This window comes from Trichoderma harzianum, assembly GCF_003025095.1.
Source record: "Trichoderma harzianum CBS 226.95 unplaced genomic scaffold M431scaffold_19, whole genome shotgun sequence".
NCBI lineage: Eukaryota > Fungi > Ascomycota > Sordariomycetes > Hypocreales > Hypocreaceae > Trichoderma > Trichoderma harzianum.
Window position 1 is genome coordinate 358,616 of NW_020209267.1, and position 12,889 is coordinate 371,504.

At 48.5% G+C, this 12,889-nt stretch overlaps 7 protein-coding genes across 7 annotated transcripts; 2 read left to right on the forward strand and 5 right to left on the reverse strand.

Annotated features, from left to right (window-relative positions):
- Positions 1–203: 203 nt before the first annotated feature.
- On the reverse strand, positions 204–1,311 carry M431DRAFT_10206 (hypothetical protein; the record flags this gene model as incomplete). Its single annotated transcript, XM_024911381.1, has 2 exons — positions 204–421; positions 1,179–1,311. The coding sequence occupies 2 exons, from the start codon at positions 1,309–1,311 to the stop codon at positions 204–206; spliced, it is 351 nt and encodes a 116-aa protein (XP_024769011.1).
- Positions 1,312–1,333: 22 nt separating this feature from the next.
- Positions 1,334–3,240, forward strand: M431DRAFT_97885 (hypothetical protein; the record flags this gene model as incomplete). Its single annotated transcript, XM_024924972.1, has 6 exons — positions 1,334–1,418; positions 1,485–1,721; positions 1,789–1,899; positions 2,014–2,795; positions 2,850–3,083; positions 3,139–3,240. 6 exons carry the CDS (start codon positions 1,334–1,336, stop codon positions 3,238–3,240), a joined length of 1,551 nt encoding a protein of 516 aa, XP_024769012.1.
- Positions 3,241–3,484: 244 nt separating this feature from the next.
- M431DRAFT_126674 (hypothetical protein) lies at positions 3,485–4,685 on the reverse strand (the record flags this gene model as incomplete). The annotated part of the gene is made up of 6 exons (XM_024912295.1): positions 4,603–4,685; positions 4,341–4,497; positions 4,148–4,264; positions 3,954–4,068; positions 3,770–3,841; positions 3,485–3,702 (listed from the first exon to the last, which is right to left on the reverse strand). The coding sequence occupies exons 1-6, from the start codon at positions 4,626–4,628 to the stop codon at positions 3,485–3,487; spliced, it is 705 nt and encodes a 234-aa protein (XP_024769013.1). The 5' UTR covers positions 4,629–4,685.
- A 469-nt stretch (positions 4,686–5,154) lies between these two features.
- On the reverse strand, positions 5,155–6,952 carry M431DRAFT_97842 (hypothetical protein; the record flags this gene model as incomplete). Its single annotated transcript, XM_024924966.1, has 2 exons — positions 5,155–6,646; positions 6,723–6,952. 2 exons carry the CDS (start codon positions 6,950–6,952, stop codon positions 5,155–5,157), a joined length of 1,722 nt encoding a protein of 573 aa, XP_024769014.1.
- A 431-nt stretch (positions 6,953–7,383) lies between these two features.
- Positions 7,384–8,376, reverse strand: M431DRAFT_154042 (hypothetical protein). Its single transcript, XM_024912897.1, has 3 exons — positions 8,257–8,376; positions 7,873–8,165; positions 7,384–7,819 (listed from the first exon to the last, which is right to left on the reverse strand). Exons 1-3 carry the CDS (start codon positions 8,310–8,312, stop codon positions 7,761–7,763), a joined length of 408 nt encoding a protein of 135 aa, XP_024769015.1. The 5' UTR covers positions 8,313–8,376; the 3' UTR covers positions 7,384–7,760.
- A 1,885-nt stretch (positions 8,377–10,261) lies between these two features.
- M431DRAFT_98109 (hypothetical protein) lies at positions 10,262–10,807 on the forward strand (the record flags this gene model as incomplete). Its single annotated transcript, XM_024924998.1, has 3 exons — positions 10,262–10,424; positions 10,495–10,566; positions 10,626–10,807. 3 exons carry the CDS (start codon positions 10,262–10,264, stop codon positions 10,805–10,807), a joined length of 417 nt encoding a protein of 138 aa, XP_024769016.1.
- A 285-nt stretch (positions 10,808–11,092) lies between these two features.
- M431DRAFT_500429 (hypothetical protein) lies at positions 11,093–11,702 on the reverse strand (the record flags this gene model as incomplete). The annotated part of the gene is made up of 2 exons (XM_024917920.1): positions 11,093–11,534; positions 11,587–11,702. The coding sequence occupies 2 exons, from the start codon at positions 11,700–11,702 to the stop codon at positions 11,093–11,095; spliced, it is 558 nt and encodes a 185-aa protein (XP_024769017.1).
- Between the last annotated feature and the right edge of the window lie 1,187 nt (positions 11,703–12,889).

The window sequence follows — 12,889 nt, forward strand, 5'->3', positions numbered from 1 at the left end:
TGGCAAGTTGCTACCAAGGCACAGATGTGTTGCCATCTTATGCTATGGTTCCACTGAGGAGCTCTGTGAACCCCCTGGGGCGTCTTGTGGTTGGGGAGATGTCACTAGTCTCATGTGAGTTATCGCCGATAAGAAAACCATGGTGAAGAAGAAATTTACCAGAGCGCGAGGTTTAAGATTGACAGCCGGGGGAGGAAGCCAATTCAGCCCTGGCGGTTCTCCGAGGTCTTGAGGACGGCATTCTGCTGAGCAGGAGAAAACTGCTTGGCTCCTTGCTGCAGCGCGTGGACGAGGGACGGCACGGATTCGGCCTTGAAGTCGTCGGCGTTGCGGATCTTGTCGAGGTCCTCGGAGAGTTCTTGGGTGAGTTTTTGGAGGTAGAGGGCTGAGAAGGCGGTTTGTTGGTCTTGCGGCATCTTGACTGTGTTTAGTGAAGTGAGGTTGTTGTAAAATTGAGAGAATGATTTTTTTTTGGCTTGGGTTTATGGCTGGTTATGAAGCATTGGGTTGACAGTGGCTGGATGATGTGACTCGTCCGATTTAGGTGGATGACCAATTCTGCAGAGGAAATGGCTGACATAACCACGGCTACCCTTGTCTTAGGTAGATGCTCTTTGATATCTACAAAAAAAGAAGAAGAGGAAAAAAGAATTATAATTGATTGAGTGCATGAAGATGGGTAGTGAAGAGAGATATTTCAATCATGTCCTATTCAAAAATCAAGGAACGTGAAATAAATAAATGTTTCCCTTATTCCAGAAAGAACCTTGAATAAATCGGATATCTCGAGGTTTGTGACAGTACAGAGTACATGCCGCTGGGCACATACATGGGCAATTGCTCAAAAATCAGTAGACATGCATATACCAGATGAGAAGTGCTATAAGAAATTGGATAAAATGAAAAGAGATACATATATTCTCGATTCAAATATTTCCTATTGTGTCGTGCTTCCATGGGCCCTTTGCTGAGGTTGCTGAGAAGTCACTGTTAGCCGCTTTCCCTAGCCGCTGCTAAGGCAAGGCACGCACTCTATAGCGCATCTGTGCGATCGGCGGATGCGCCATGCTAGTAGCAGCACTCCAGCCGAGTTAATGCGCGTGCCCAAACATCCGATATTCGATTACACACATCTTCTTAATGCCCATCACCCGCAAGGCTGAATACCGTCACCCTACCAATCTCTTCCCACCATCTTCGCCAGGACGCTGCACAAAAGGGCCGCAGACATCGACCCTCGATCCTTGCAAACGGCAATTCGGCCTTGGTTGAGAGGCGCGTCGAAAGTTGAAACTCCAGCGTCAATCGCATCACACACATTCCAACAGTCGCCATGTCCACTCGACCAACGACTCCCGCATCTCCCAAAAATGCCAAAATCAAATCTCCTTCGCCGGGATGTCCAGTATTCGGCTGCGGTGAGTCTACAACCCAAAAAGAAGTCTCCAACCCATCGCATCACTGGCTTACTAACTCGCCTCCAGAGCATGTTCAGCGTCTCCTGTCCCAGAGCCAAGAGGTCATGAATAGCTCGGTAGCGCACTACAAGATGATCCTCCGAGGCATCTTCGATACGAGTCCCATCGTTCCCCAAACTTCAACAAACACGGAAGGCCGCCCAGTCACTTCCCTTACCTCGAACTACCTGTGTCTACAATGCCCAGTTACGGTGTCTGAAGACGATCGGCTGGATCACGGCACCGAGAAACTGCACCGATTCTGTACGTAACAGCTCCGATGCGGCCGATTGAATAATGCTATGCGGTTCATAGTTGCTTACAAATACAGATGTCGACTCTCGCAGCGGTGCACTTTATTGTCAGATATGCGATGACCTCGTTTGGGACCCCACGCTGGAGGAGCTCAGAGTGCGAAAGATTGGAACCGGGACGTTTTCAAGTATGCAAAACCCCAAGCACCGCTTCACAATGTCTTGTTTCTCGTTTCTTGTGTTTGGAAGTTGTCAATTGGCCGTCTTCTCTAGACATTAGTGACCTAATCTGCTTTCTTTAGCGAACCGAAAACGAAAGCACGACGAACTTTTTGCCGACTCGGCCAAAGAGGATCCTCGCCTCATCTCAGCCAACACAACCGTCGCATCGTGCCGAGCGAGTGGCCTTCGCGGCATCTACAACGCAGGTGCAACTTGCTATCAGAATGTCGTGCTTCAGAGCTTCCTCCACAACCCCCTACTGCGCAACTTCTATCTGAGCGATGGACACCAGAGCAGTGAATGTAGCATCTCTCACTGCTTGAGCTGTGCCATGGACGACATGTTCCAGGACTTTTACGCGCTAGAAAGTACTAATGGCTACACAGCAGCCAATATCTTGTCCGGGTTTTGGATTTCAGAAAAGAAGGCGTTTGAGAATCTCGTGACGACCAAGGAGCAGGACGCCCATGAATTTTTCCAGTTTTTGGCCGAGGAACTTCATGAGCGGAATGGCGATGGGAAGAAGCCGCAGGGTGGCAGCGAGCACACGTGCAACTGCATCATCCACCAGACATTTTACGGCAAAATGCAAACAGTCACAACCTGCCAGAACTGCGGCGGCATGACCCATGCGGTCCAGTCCTTCCTGGATCTCAGTCTAGGTGTTGACACGCTGGCACAGAGACGAGCTAAGAAGACGGGTCAAAAGCTGCCAGCGCTTTCACTGAACGATTGCTTGGACGAGGAGTATGTCAAGTCGGATAAATGCGAGTATAGGTGCCACAACTGCGCATCAACACAGCAAGCACGGAGGTATACCAACATTAAACGCCTGCCTAACGTATTATCTATCCAACTCAAGGTGAGTCGTTTTGCCATCAATACCTTGGGTCCGCTACTGACATGTGTCCCCCAGAGATTCGAGTTCAAACAGGGAAAACATGACCGGGCTGCGTCCAAGATTGATAACACCGTTCAATTCCCGCTTCAACTCAACATGCTTCCCTACACCAACCGTGCTCGCAGCCGTGGCAGTCGAGAGGATATGGAATTGGAGAGATCGTGTACCTATGACCTCTTGAGCGTCGTCGTTCACGTTGGCGAGATAGAGACTGGCCATTACGTGTCATATTGTCGAGTTGGGGATCAGGTATGGCCGGCACTCCTTACTCTCTCTGTCTATTCCTTTTCACTAATAAACACAGTGGTTCAAGTTCAACGATCACAGGGTAGAGCTAGCCAAGACGTCGGATGTGCTTGGCGCCCAGGCGTATCTATTGTTCTATATCATCCGGTCCCTCGCCTAGGAGGCATCAATGTCTATGCTATAATCAAGGACACCATACCTACTATACCCACTATCCCTGGACTATGGGATGAATTAGCATACAATCCAGCATACTATAGCTCGTCAATATGGCTATGTGTCTTATTTTAAAAAAGGGCACCTGTCCTGTCATGGCTGTCTATACATCCAATTACCCGTCTACCTCTCATGTCAATATGGTTGTGCTTATGAGATACCCCAGTGGCATCCTCTTTTTTTCCCTTCTACCGCCATTTCCAATTTGGGCACTCGAAATTGGCGTAGCAGTAAAACTCGTTGCTGAGACCTCTTGTATGCTTGGGCTCAAAGGCAGTTGTCTGCACCCCCAGTGCCTTGTATAGCTTGAGAATCAGGGACTCCATTCTTTCTCCGGTGCAGACAATGAGATTGGGTGATGGTCCGCCGCTGCTTGGTTTGAGAAGCCAGCGCACGGTCAAAGCAGCTTACGGCCAAAATTAGTTTATAAATCCAGAAGGAGGTGTTGGAATATCGAGGCGGGAATTTGGTACCTTTGGTCTGGCAGTCTTCGCTTAGAAATGGTGGATCAACGATGATTCTGTCCATGGATCCTTTGAGGTGGCCTGCGTGCAGATGAGATTATTATATGAATCTTGAGTCTTGATGTAGATCTCAAGATAACGAAAACAAAATTGGAGAAACAATAATACATGGGCGAAGGTTCGAGTCTCATACCTGGAAGTTTGACTGGCTGTTGGAAATCGTAAAAGAAAAACTCGGGAAACACTCCAAACCGGTTGTCGTGTTCCAAAAGGACAAGCTTTGGCTTCTCATCATCACTTCGGTCTCGCTGCAGCATATAGAACATGAAAAATATTAGCAACTTTCTCTCCTTCTCATACAGTTTGTATAATTCTGTGGTAACTCACCAAGAGATTCCTGAGCGCGACGAAAACACTCGGCGCGGAGACAACACCGATAGTCATGTCACTGGTCGCATCTCTAAGCAGCTCCGTTGCCAAAACATTGGCAGTTTCTTCTGAATACTATATACGATTTAGCATTTAGCCCTCACTTTCGCGAGTATTGCTGTGAAAGAGCCAAAACGGTTGTAAAACGTACCCAGAACTGAGACTCATTCCAGTCCTCCTGAAAAGTATCTATGGACAGCAGGCTGTTGCTCTCCGCCTCGTCCTTCAGCTTCTGGAACTTTGCCTGATGCTCGTCTCTCTCTGCCTCGAACGATTTCAGCGCCGCGAGGGCATGTGCTGAGAGAGTGCTATATTTCAGCAAAAGTCAGTCATGATATCCCACCCCTCCATTATTATTATATTTTTTGCCGACCCTAGGCCTTTGACAAGAGTAAGAGAAAGGGGCTGTTTACATGGGCTCATCATCGCTGTCTGACATTTTTGTCTTTTGGTGCTTTTAATAGGTGCTGCTTTGGAATAGAGACTTGGAAGTGCCTGTAATGTGTCGAGTCAAATGGTAAAAAAATGTTCGCGGCTTTGCGATGGTTTTGGGTGTGCTACTGTATCTACCAGTTTGCGATGGAAAAGGTACTTCTCAGAGAGTAGAGAGCTGAGTATAGACACTGCATAATTATGACTAGAGATACCTGAGGCTAGGGCGTCAACCAAGTATTTTTCATGATTACGTACAGGCTATGTGTTAATACGGGATACAAGATCGCTGCGAGAAACCACCAAATATGAACTCTCAAAATATTCCAATCTTCTATATATATAAAAAATTGAAGCTTTCTTAATAGCTAATAGTTAAGCGGCCGCGACAAAATGCAAATTTCTACCGCATTGTTTCTTTTCTTTCTTTCTCTTAACCTACCTGGATTTATTTCTTCTAATCTCATGTACTCATACACACATATACTCTCTATCCAAGTGCAAGACTTTTATCTAGCAACATTCTATAGCATTCAGATAGCAAAATCCTTCGTCTTGGTAATAGTTTCCTGGCACTTTGAAAAGATGGCGGCTTGTCTGGCAACTTCTGCAAGCCTGCCAATGACCTGCCCGTTGGCCGTTGTGAACCCATAGTACGCGTACGGAATGTCGACTTCTTTGCAAAACTCAATGACAAGCTTCTGCGCGTCGCGGAAGTTGTGGCGCGGCAAGCGGGGGAATAAGTGATGGATGGCTTGGAACTGCAGGCCTCCGTGAACAAAGTCGAGCCAGCGAGGACAATCGACGTCCATTGTCGTTCTCAGCATCATCTGCGGGAAAGACTCCTGAGGGCCCAGGTCGGCGGTGCTCATGGCAAAGTGTGACAGCACAATCTGCACATGCAGGGGAGAGGCTGCAACGTGGCTCACCATCAAAAAGACAAAACGCGACCAGTTATCGGGTATCGACTTGTACATAATTCCATAGCCGAACCAGATCCAGAAAAACACCTGCCCTGTTAGCTCGAGCCAGCGCTGATATGCAGCCTGGCCCTTCCGAGGTCCCTTTCCGTTGATGATATAATCCCAAGACAGGACGTAGAGGTTGAAACGGCCAAGAGCCAAGAAAGGGTAGTACGTCCACGGCTGAATGCGCAAGAGGATTTTTGCTGCAGCATCATATGTCATAACTCGTTCATAAAAGGTAGACCTTAAGGATCCCAGTAAGCGGTGAGAAACGGCAAAGAGCGGCATGTGTTCGATGTCGGGATCGTGCTCGGGAGCATTTGTCACGATGTGGTGAACGTTGTGGTTGTGCTTCCACCAACCTAGGGAAAGGCCACCAACGAAATCGGCAATGAAGATGCCAATGGTCGTATCAATATAATAGTTGTGCGTAATGCCCATGTGACCAGCATCATGGGCTGTGAAGACGAGCTGATGCCACAAGAAACCAAGTGAGAGGGCACTGATGATATAGTAACCATAGGAAAGAGCAATCAGCATCAAAGCGAAGAGAGAAAAATAACGAAGGCATTCCCAGGCGTATGCCGAATAGTTTGTCTTGTAGAGGCCAGCATCGATAATTTTCTGATGCAGCTCGCGGTATTTGGCAACGATGTGAGCTTGCGTGGCCTCGTCAACAGCGGGGTATTTTTCCAGGTCAAGCGAGATGTACTCGCGAGTGATAACGTCCAAATAAGACATGCCATCTAGCGGCGCCTTGTCCGTAGTTGACTCGGACGAGAAGGACCCCGACCTCGCTGCTCCGGGGCCCGACGCATTCTTTCGATCACGCAGCGACTTTGAGTCAACGTCAAACACAGGCGATGGTGCCCGAGAGCTTGCCGAGCTGATATCCTCTCCGGTTGATATGCCATAGATGCCTTTGCTATGATCCGATTCAATTTCTTCCATGGTTCGAAAGATACCGCCCTGGATAGGCGGCCGGAAGTTCAGCCAGGAGCCCTCAATTCTGCCAATGCGGTACTTGGCCATTCTTTCCTTTGCGTCCTGTGAGTGTATGCTAAAGGTTGAAACAAACGAGCGTTAGCAATTCGTCCAGCACACGCGCCGTCGTCCCGGTGAAGCAGTCCACCTACACTTCGACCCAGTCCGTGGCATCTCTGCCCACCATATGCATGATGGCCTTGGGTCCTCCCGGATGATATTGGAGCCAGCCATCAAGCCTCAAGACATATCCGTGGTGAATAATGATATGTCGTCCGCTAGCAATCATGGCCTCAATCTCATCGCGGGTCATGAGGGGCAGAACCCTCTTTCCGCCAACATCCTGCGCCGGCTGGCGAGAAGAATCATCAGTGGCCGACATAGTGCTAATACATGACAATCGCAACGGTGAAAGAAGGAAATAGAGCAAAGAAAAAGGTCAAGCAGGTCGTGTGGGAAAGAAAACGGTTGAGCCAGAAACCGACGTTGTTGTGAATTCACCGCTTAAAGCCACGGAAGCCGCACGTATCGAACGACTTTGGTAAAGGTACGGAGTAGAATGAGGCGAGGTACAGGCACATATTTACGACAGACGCCGCCACCAAGGTACCCATTAAACTGCGAGTAGTACTAACCCGCTATTCATGGCCCTTTCCGTATTAGCTAAGGGAAATACAGCCAAGGTGAATACTGAATTGATGCTAGTGGGGGGAAGCTAACAGCTAAAGCCAAAGATGCGTAATAGAGCTGCAAGTAGAGAAATACGCATACAAACCCCCCATACAAAATAATCGAATATTATAGGCATTATAGAAATGCGAATTGCAATCGAATTATCAATGCCTTTACAATGAACAATATTTGACAGATTATACAAGGGATAGGAATAGAAAATATCATGTTGGAATGGCTCAATCCAAATGAGAATTCGAGACGAAACTTTGAAACTTTTCAACCATGATTGACTATCAAACTCCATATCATACATCACTTGCGACTGAAGAGACCAACTGGATTGGTAAACGTTTTAATGAAGTGCATTTGAAAAAACCCTAATTGATTCATGATCATAGCCGTGGGGGATTAATGTACAACCCAGACGTACAAAAGCAACCGTAAACCTTATCCCTTGACCCCTTTATGACAACCAAAACGACCTCGAAAGAAAGCGCAAACGACTAACGGAAAAATTACAATTCTTGGCTAGAACCCTTGCCAGTCTTGCCAGTCGTCTTCTTGGGGAGGAGGTCTGTGCAAAAGTCAGTAACCATTTACTTCTTGTTGTGATTTCGGAAGTCTTACTCTGGTGGATGTTGGGTAGAACACCACCCTGAGCGATGGTGACGTGTCCCAGCAGCTTGTTCAACTCCTCATCGTTTCGGATGGCAAGCTGAAGGTGACGAGGGATGATACGGGTCTTCTTGTTGTCACGAGCGGCGTTACCAGCCAACTCGAGGATTTCGGCAGCGAGGTACTCGAGAACGGCAGCGAGGTAGACGGGAGCACCGGCACCGACACGCTGAGCGTAGTTGCCCTTTCGGAGAAGACGGTGGACACGACCAACGGGGAACGCAAGACCCGCCTTGGAAGATCGGCTGGAATGGAGTCAGGTTTGTGTATTCAAGTAGATGAATTGTTTTGATCTTGTTTGGATCAGAACGCGTGTACCGCGTCGAGTGGACTTACGATTGAGCGTTCTTGGAGCCAGAGGCCTTGCCGCCAGATTTGCCGCCGCCAGTCATTTTGAAGTTGGTTTTTGGGTTAACGAAAAATTACTCGAAAGTAGATGCAAGGTGCGAGATGCGGCAAATGTCGGAATGGTAAACGTGCAGCGTGGATAGTTGAGAGACAGTGTAAATGGAGAGGTTTGAGTTCGGCGGGGGGAATCTACGTTAAGTAGTTTTTGGTGCTCAGCGCGCGAGATCACCAATCACCCTCCCTCTGTAGCTACAAATGCGCTAGTCCCGTTTAGGAAAATAGACGTGTCCCAAGGAAAACAATGCGACAATCAACTGGAACTGCGGGGGGGGTGTACAAAGTACATCGAGTACTGCCAAACTGGGTCCAGGCAGAGATGCAGCTAATGCTGGCTCCAGGTACCTAGGCGGTACATGGCTTGGTATCCCGGCACTGAGCTTTCTCTCCTCGCGATCTCTGCCCCATCTTAGAGCTGCTCGTGTTGTGTGAGCCTCAATGTGGTGCTCGTGATGGCTGGGGAGTCTCTTCTCATCATGCTGATGCTATCACTCTAGATTATCGACAGGGCACACTTGCAAACGTGGGGACTGTATGAGGCTTCAATTATTCTATTTGTGCAATAATATGTGTAAGATGTTGGCACTGCGCGTTTGATTCGCTGCATTTCCTACTCAGAAAATGCACTGCAGCAAAGGCATGGATACCGCTCGCTCTGGATTAAATCGCAGCCTGCTTATTGGACCAAAAATGATGGATAATCCTGGGCGGTACTTGTGTATTTTGCTCCAGGGCTTCGTTAATCGTGCCGCTGTGGAATCTCGCGTACCCATTCGTTTTACCTCAGGTCCATTTCTGTGTATGCAGATACAAGCATTGCAGTGTCTATGGAGCCATGATTTTGCTTACATGTTCCTTGCTTTTGATGTAGCTGGTTAATATTGGCTAGGGGAATTAGTCTGTGCCTACTCGATACTGTAATTTGATCCTGAACACGTGCGTGGTCTACTATGTAGCATTTGATGATTGTTGGGTTGAATGGTGTTGTTGCCTCAAGATGGCTTTGTTACTGCTGTGCGAAAACCTGATTATGAGGATTTGTGAGCGTCTCAGCACCTCACTCTACCTTATGCTTGCATGATATGCGCACATGCACATCATTTAGAAGCAATCACTGGAAAATACATGCACGAGCAAGAAGAATTGAATAGACAATGCTGCAGTCGCTGCAATCACTACAGTTACAGGGTAGGCAGGGCTGAGGCAAAAAGTGAGGCTATCCAGGCCCTCGTGCTAAGAGGCGGTATGTACCAGGGCGCGTTCAGGCAGAACACTCCAGCGCGCAAGGCAAAGGCGGGAGGTACATGCGCCGGTGAGATCACAAGAAAAAAGGTACATCCGTCCTCAGCTGGAAGGGGGGGCTGGTGGAGAGACAAGCTGCATCGATAAAAAAGGCTGGGACTAGCCAATCACATGCAGCTGAGCAAAGAAATGGCAGCAGAAAAAAAAAGAAAAACAACAAAAAAGACGCGACTAGACGTTATAGAGCGAGCAAGGCAATCGCATCTGGTGCAGGGACTCGAGCCCCGTTGAGAAATGCGTGATAATCAAAGTGCGCCATGCCGAGAAATGCTTAGTGCAGCATAACTGGAGCACAAGCAGTGACTTGTGAATACATGGTACTTGCAGCAGCGAACCTTTTTTTTTTCGGGCCTACCAGAGGCTGGCACCCTTTTTCGCAGCCCAGCAGTTTTACCGCACTTTTGCAGCTACGAGGGCGTGCACGCGCCTTCGCTCGCGCCACCCCTACTTGCTTCCCCCCCAAGCAAATCAGTAATCCACTTGCACCAACGCGTCCAGCTACAAAAGCCCAGCTCATCCCCAAACGTCTTTCCCGCACCATTCACTTTCATCATCACCCGCTGCCAGCCCGCCCTTTTGCCATTTTGATTATCAACACTTGAAATCTACATCGATTGCATCAACTTAATCCAAAATGCCTCCCAAAGCTGCCGACAAGAAGCCCGCCGCCAAGGCCCCCTCAACCGCCAGCAAGGCTCCCGAGAAGAAGGACGCTGGCAAGAAGACCGCCGCCTCTGGCGAGAAGAAGAAGCGGTCAAAGACTCGCAAGGAGACCTACAGCTCCTACATCTACAAGGGTTTGTCAACACTGGATTTTTTCCACTTCTCTTTATCTGCTTTTGCATTTGGTTCTAACTTGGTACACAGTCCTCAAGCAGGTCCACCCTGACACCGGTATTTCCAACCGTGCCATGTCCATCCTCAACTCGTTCGTCAACGGTAAGCTTTTCTCGCATTCACCTTTCGTTTTTGATCCATTTCAATCGTACTGACTTCAGTAGATATCTTCGAGCGCGTTGCCACCGAGGCTTCCAAGCTGGCTGCCTACAACAAGAAGTCCACAATCTCTTCCCGAGAGATCCAGACATCTGTCCGATTGATCCTGCCGGGTGAATTGGCCAAGCACGCCGTCTCCGAGGGCACCAAGGCCGTCACCAAGTACTCTTCATCCACGAAATAAAGGGTCAAGATGGCTGGTTCTGATTTCAAATCTGAAAACTTGGGTTTTTGTTTGCGTGACTTTAGTGTCTTTACTCGAGACGATGGGTGACTGTGTTTCGCCTCTGGGATCTCTTAATGCGTTACGGATGGTTTGCTTTATGGGGGCAATGTCTTCACGGTCAATGGGGTTCGCGGTTGTACAATAGCTATCGAGGATATCTCGAAGCAATGGTTTCTGCACATTATGCTATTTTATTTTCCTCTGCATCAACAATTACAGAATCTCCTAAATTGTCCATGTCTTCTACCCCTGCCCAAGGCCGGCTCGGGTTCTTTTCATGGTTTGACTCACAGGATGCAGTATACCTTGATTATCACTAGCGCCCAAAGGTGTTCCGGTACTCCAGCCCATTTTCTCAAGCATATTTCGACCCCGGTTTCCACTTCCCAACTCTGGCGCAGACGCACCAATGACCTCACCATCCCGGTAGCTAGTTCCGGCATCATTTCGTCCTGACGGCTTCTGTCGACTTTGTTTGGACGGTTGGGAGGGCCGTGAATATTGTCGTTTAATTCGCATGACAGCCTGCTCAAAAGCGGCTTCCCTATATGTCGTCTTTTTCGTTCGGTAAAGGACTGGTCTACGCTGCTCGCCAGCCCCAATCGACTTGGATTTAATATCGAATTTGTTTGCTAAATCGTGTACCATTTTTCTTGTTCGTTTATCCATTGGCGGCAGATTCAGGCTAGGAAACAGTCAGTAAGATGGACGTTTTCATAGTGCTACGGTATACGTGCGTTTCTTGAGATCCAAGGAGGAACGTTTTCACTTCCTCTGCAACTTGGCCCATGGTTATGCCTGTTGAATATTTCGCTCGCAGGTCAACCTGGCCCTTCTTGCCCAGCAATCCCATAGCTCGCAACTCCTCCCTCTCCTTTTTCCTCTGGGCCTTTTTGAGCCGATCATTGTTGAATGCAGACTGGAGTTGCTCCTCAAGGTCAGAGTCTATGTCATCTCCGAGCAGTTGCAGGCGCCTTCCCTTGCCCTTTTTACGCCGTAGACTAGGCTGTTCCCAGTCCATGAAATCGAAACCGGCCTGCTCTTCAAGGTCATCAAGATCGGGAATATCTTCAAGATCAGGGATATCTTCTGATTCTGAATCAACTTCAACTTCCTTGGCATTCTCTGGACCTGAAGGTGCCGACGGAGGAACTTCAGTGTCACCATCCGTTGATCCACTATCTGAATCGTCATCGTCATCAATTCCCATACCCTCAAACATTTCGCCATTCTCGCGCATGTTGGCGATGTAATCAGCGATCCAAGCGTCTTCTTCGTCCTTCTCCCGATTCCGCCGGCTGCGTGCTTTGCCTCGTTTCTTTGTTGGCCATAGCAGATCGTCGGAATCGTTATCCTCTAATGTAGTACGGAGTTGAGGTCCCCTAACTGCAACTGAGATCTGCTTCTCCACTGCACGAATCTCGGTTGTCATAGACGTAAGTGTGATGCTGGGAGCCTGCTCTTTCGGCTTCATGGCGTTTCGGCCTTTAAAGACAATGACTTCATCGCTAGAGGTGTCGTCTTGAGATCCTGGATCCCCATTGATCTCTTCTTCGGTTGCCTTGGGTGGGAGCATCACTTCTTCGGCTGCTGTTTCTTCAGGTACTGTTTGTTCAGGTGATATCTCTGCAGCTATCATTTCTTCAGGTATTGGTTCTTCAGGTGCTGCTCCTTCAAGTATTGGTTCTTCAGGTGTTATTTCTTCAGACATTGCTTCTTCAAGCATTGTTTTTTCAGGTGTAATCTCTTCAGGTATAATCTCTTCAGTTGATGCTTCGACATGGGTTGTTTGTATAGGTGATGGTTCTTCATCTATCGTTTCGGATATTGCTTCTACAGGAGCCTCTTGTTGGGGCGGGGTTTCTTTGACTGTCGAGTCTTCGGGAGTTGCAGTGCTCTGAGGACCATCCTTTGCGGTCTCTGTTTCTCTCTGTAGATCGAGTAAAGGGTCGTGAGTGCCCGAACTGACGAATGTGACGGGTCTCTTCCGAAGCTGCGTGTTACTGCTCCAGAACGAGTTGTCATGATGAGAAGACTGTC